This window comes from Nematolebias whitei, chromosome 1 (assembly GCF_014905685.2).
Source record: "Nematolebias whitei isolate Nwh7 chromosome 1, NemWhi1, whole genome shotgun sequence".
NCBI classification, from domain to species: domain Eukaryota; kingdom Metazoa; phylum Chordata; class Actinopteri; order Cyprinodontiformes; family Rivulidae; genus Nematolebias; species Nematolebias whitei.
The window spans coordinates 33,806,302-33,811,634 of NC_056498.1; the positions used below are offsets into that span (position 1 = coordinate 33,806,302).

Sequence of the window (5,333 nt, forward strand, 5' to 3'; positions counted from 1 at the left end):
GGTTACCAAAGGCTACCAAAGATTACCAAAGGGTACCAAAGGTTACCAAAGGCTACCAAAGGTTACCAAAGGCTACCAAATATTGCCAAAGGCTACCAAAGGTTACCAAACATTACCAAAGGCTACCAAACATTACCAAAGGCTACCAAAGGTTACCAAAGGCTACCAAAGGTTACCAAAGACTACCAAAGATTACCAAAGGCTACCAAACATTACCAAAGGCTATCAAAGTTTAATAAAGGCTACCAAACTTTACCAAATGTTACCAAAGGTTACCAAAGGTTACCAAAGGTTACCAAAAGTTACCAAAGCCTACCAAAGATTACCAAAGGCTATCAAAGGCTACCAAAGATTACCAAAGGCTACCAAACTTTACCAAATGTTACCAAATGTTACCAAATGTTACCAAAGGGTACCAAAGGTTACCAAAAGTTACCAAAGGCTACCAAAGATTACCAAAGGCTATCAAACATTACCAAAGACTATCAAAGGTTACTAAAGGCTACCAAACTTTACCAAATGTTACCAAAGGTTACCAAAGTCTACCAAAAGCTACAAAAGACTACCAAACATTACCAAACGTTACCAAAGGCTTCCAAACATTACCAAGGGCTACCAAAGGCGACCAAAGTTTACCAAAGGCTACCAAACATTACCAAATGTTACCAAAGTCTACCGAAGGCTACTAAACATTACCAAGCTTTACCAAAGGCTGCCAAAGATTACTAAAGATTATCAAAGGCTACCAAACATTACCAAAGGCTACCAAAGGTTACCAAAGGCTAGCAGATGCCCTGTTCATAAAAACAGCACTACACACTAAATGTATACAGCTTGCCGTATTGTGCCACAACGTATTTCGCACTACATAACTGCAAGTAGCTCATGGGATAAGGGCTCAACAATGAATGGCCTCTACCCTGAACTAAACCAGTCCCTTGCCCAGGACTACAGCTGTAGCTTCAAGGGAAATTAATTTCTAAAACCTCTTTCTGAGCCAGATCCCAAGTAGTCAATGGTGAGCCAGGTCTTTAAAGAAGCAACTCAACGTTGGTGTCCTCGCAGGAAAATTTGCTTTGTGGACAATTGAAAATGGATTTAAAAGGTCTCAAACTCAGCAACCAGAGGACCATGGACAATAGACCGAGCCCTAGTTGAGACTCATTTAAAAAAGTAAAGGACAGGGCAGTTTGAGAGTCAAAAGAGCTGTCTCTTTTCGATGAGCTGAGCCAAATGTTCAAGGTCCAAGGACATAACCATGGATTCCATCACTAGCCCCATAACTATCCACACCTCTGGTACCCACCCGCTATAGCTGAGTGCAAATCTGATGGGTCCAGTGGCTCTGAGCCTTCTCTTTGGTCTCTCTCATCATTAGAGTGCAATACGAGAACTCAGTCCTGTGACTACCACCAATTGTTTGTTTAATACAGCTCTTTCAGACATCCACACCATGTGACTCTTAAACCCTCAGCTGCAGTCAGCTCTTCTCTGTCCTAATCCTTCCTGAGCCATAGCTCACTACAGAACTTTAAGACCAACCAGATGAAAACCTGACATGTAGCCGATGAGCAACTGAAGGATGATACATCCCTCAGGGTCCTGTTTCAGGCCCATTGAGGATTTTCCTCGGTTTCATTAAAAACAAGACTTTCAAATAGTTTTCATCTGCTGAACAAAATGTTTTAGAAAAACTTCTACTTTTGTCCATCTTGTTGTTGTTTTTTTTAAGCATGCACTACATAAAATGCTGTCATGCACAGAAAATGAATGTAAAAGAAAACAAAGTTCAACTAATAACTTCCAGAGAGTCATGATCTTTTGACTAAGATGACTTTAAAAGATTTAAAAAGCCTTGTTGATTTGAAGTATTTCTGTTTCGTCAGATCCTAATATAATAAACAATTTTTCTGCCACACCAGACGCTTACATAACGTTGTACTCTGACCGTGTCAAACAGTCCACAGTCTGAACGAGCTAGTCTTTGACCTGCAGTAACCTCAGTCTGACCCAGCATTACACAGTGAAAAGTGAAAAGACAGATTTGTGATTAAAAAGAGACGTGCTGATCAAAGACGGCGGGACACTTTGTCTTTGTAGTTGATCAGTGCAGCTGCAGATTTATGGGCCTGATGTGTTTTCCTCTTTTTGCAGGTCGCTGCATTTATTGCTGAGTCATTGCAGAGTTGTGGCGGGCAGGTCATTCCCCCCTCGAGTTACTTCCAGCAAGTGGCCAAGTACGTACCAACACATTCACACGCTTAGAGAAGAATGTGGTTTTAAAACCAATACAAATAGAACGTTTGTGATCCAAGCTGCAGAACGAGTCGTGTGAGCTCAGCCTGCAGAACAAAAAGCAAGAAAATATTCATACATGAGATTAACTCGGAGGAGTGGTGGCGCAGAGGTTAGAAGATGGGCCTGTGATCAGAAAGTCGCAGGTTCAACTCCCGGTACCGTCAACATCAAACACCCACATTTGCCTCCACCCCCATTCGCCCCACTCTGGACCCCTGAGCAAGGCCCTTAACTCCCACCATCTGCTCCTAAACAGGTCTCTCTTGAAAAAGAGTTCTCGTGACTCACTGAGACTACCTGGATAAATAAACAGTACATGAAAAAAAAAACTTATCAACATATAATCTGTTTAATCTACCTTTAACTTGAAGTTTTTTGACAAGCATGTCTACAATAATAACCTTTTTATTTCAAACTTTTTAAAATTTTATTTGGAATTGACTATTTTCGTGCAGAGAAATCCCATCATATAATGTTTGTTGTCATTGTAAAGCCTAAGAACTGCCCTTTGTAAAAATAGGACTTCATTTACCCAACGATGTCGCTCTAAACCAATAAAATTTAACTTTAAAATTAAATTGCCAAAAGATAAATTGCTTAATTTCTACAAACTACGGATCGCTCTGAAGCTTTTAGATGAGAGGACGAGGAAACAAGAAAAGTGATGCACAACGATTCACAGAACAAAAGGCAACAATTTGAAGAATGTGGCATTAATTCTGGAGGGACTTCAACATTTCAATTAAAGAATTAAAGGGTTCATTAAACGTGATCATAGTTAGCTGATCCTCTTTATAGTTGTATCTTGTGAAAATGTGTTTCTTATTATTATTCTTTCCTTTATGTTTTGTTGTACAACTTAAATAAATTGTATTTAATAGAAAATAAATGAATGAAACTTTAATTGTTCCTTTATTGTGAAATCAAAAGTTGTTGCAGAAGAAGTTTCTTCATCAGGTTTCCGTGTCCTGAAAGTTTTTACGCACACATACACGTTCCTTCACTTTTGACTTAAGGTGATGATGAGTTATAACACTTAGCTACTCTAAAACATAAAAGATAAATGTAGATACAAAGTGTGTCTGTGCAAAATATGTTTGTGTAAAATAGTCTTAAATATCCAAAAATAAGAAAGAATAGACATTTAATAAGAATTATTGCATAACAAGCAGAGCATTTATTAAGATCCTGGATGATTGTTTTGAAAGAAAGGAGTGAATTCATGAATGCCCCCCCCCCCCGATTGTTGCTGTTTTTCCACCCATCTTCAGGCACGTTCATGAAGCAGGAGGCATCTTCATCGCCGATGAAGTCCAGGTGGGCTTCGGCCGCGTCGGCTCTCACTTCTGGGCCTTCCAGCTTCAGGGGGAAGACTTCGTTCCCGACATCGTCACAATGGGGAAGCCCATCGGTAACGGGCACCCCATGTCCTGCGTGGTCACGAGCAGAGAGGTGGCCGAGGCCTTCACCTCCTCCGGGATGGAGTATTTCAACACCGTAAGAGAGACGCCTTTAGCCTTTGTTGTCACATTTTTTAATGACTTTATACACAATCATACGTGATTTTTTTTTAATATTTTTTTAATAATGTGCTAGTTCTCTGAGTTTGTGTTGGGGGTGACTCTCAGCTACTACCACACCAAATTTAAGATCAATATCTATAACACTAACTGAAACAATGACATTTCTGTGTTTTCCTGAATACAAGTTTAAGCCGTTTTGGATTAAGTTGACTCCAAAATAAAGTTTTAGATTCCCATTTGCAACTTTTTAAGCGTTTCATTAGAATGTGTCATGAGATATTTTGCTAACAGACAAACAAACAGACACAGGTGATACATAATCACTCTCCTTTCTGCAGCAGGTGGTTAAATATAAATGAAATGATTGCAGAAGCAGAGTGAAGGAAAGACTATGCTGGTTTTCTTTTTGGGGCTGGGTCATTCTGTCAAGCCCAGTGAATCAACACGTTTTCCTTTTTACAGAAACAAACTCATCTAAACGACACGCTGCTAACCAGATGTTTCTAGATCTGCTGTGAGATGAACAAATTCAGCTCTCCTGGGCTCCAAACAACATTTCCCGAGTGACAGGGAGTGAAAATCGAATCCCATTGTGTTGTTTTGTGTGTTCTGGCTTCAGTTTGGCGGTAACCCCGTGTCATGTGCCATCGGTCTGGCCGTCCTGGACGTGATTGAGAAGGAGGACCTGCGGGGAAACGCTCTGCGTGTGGGGCGCTACTTGACCGAGCTGCTGGAGAAGCAAAAGGACAAACATCCGCTGATCGGAGACATCAGGTGAGCCGACCTGAACACGACATGAAGACCTCTGATGTAAACCAAGACATCTGTGCCCCGTTCTGGAAAAATGAGTTACACTGAGGAATCAAAATCAACCTTTATTGTCATTACACAGAAGCACAACAAAATTACATTTCAGTACAGCTGTCCAAAGAAAACATGGGTAGACGGGGATGCCTGAGGCTGCAGCCTCGTGTGAAGCGCTGCCCTTTTCATTTAGATAAGGAAAACATGAGGAAAGAGGAGGTATAAAAAAAAAATCATATCTCACACTGTCCTTGACTGGACAGTGTGAGGTTGCAAAAAAAAAATTGCAATGTTTAATTATTTTTAAATTCTCCATCTCCAAAGGTTCAAAATCAACTGTAGTTTGTTGACGGTTCAAGTTCAAGGTTCTTTATTGTCATTCACATCACATGTGGTACATGAGGTGGAATGAAATTGTGTACTCAAGGTCCCAGTTACACCCCAAAATATCAAAACTATAAAGTATAAAAGAAGCAGTATACAAGTATCTAAGATATACGCTAAACACTAATAATGTAAAATAATACAGTATATTGAACAGCAGCTCAAACACGAGTCTGTAGTGAGTAGATGGCTATGAATGAATACAGCACCATGGATAATCAGCAGCATGGATAATCAGCAGCATGGATAATTGGCAGCATGGATAATCGGCAGCATGGATAATCGGCAGCATGGATAATCGGCAGCATGGATAATCGGCAGCAT

General features: G+C 40.3%; 1 protein-coding gene across 1 annotated transcript in view; it reads left to right on the top strand.

Annotated features, from left to right (window-relative positions):
• Positions 1 to 5,333, top strand: part of etnppl (ethanolamine-phosphate phospho-lyase) — a 13,674-nt gene that overhangs the window by 5,757 nt on the left and 2,584 nt on the right. Inside the window, exons 7-9 of the mRNA XM_037683876.1 lie at positions 2,155 to 2,237; positions 3,570 to 3,795; positions 4,441 to 4,595. Of these exons, the coding sequence (XP_037539804.1) occupies positions 2,155 to 2,237; positions 3,570 to 3,795; positions 4,441 to 4,595 (464 nt within the window). The remainder of the gene's footprint in view (positions 1 to 2,154; positions 2,238 to 3,569; positions 3,796 to 4,440; positions 4,596 to 5,333) is intronic.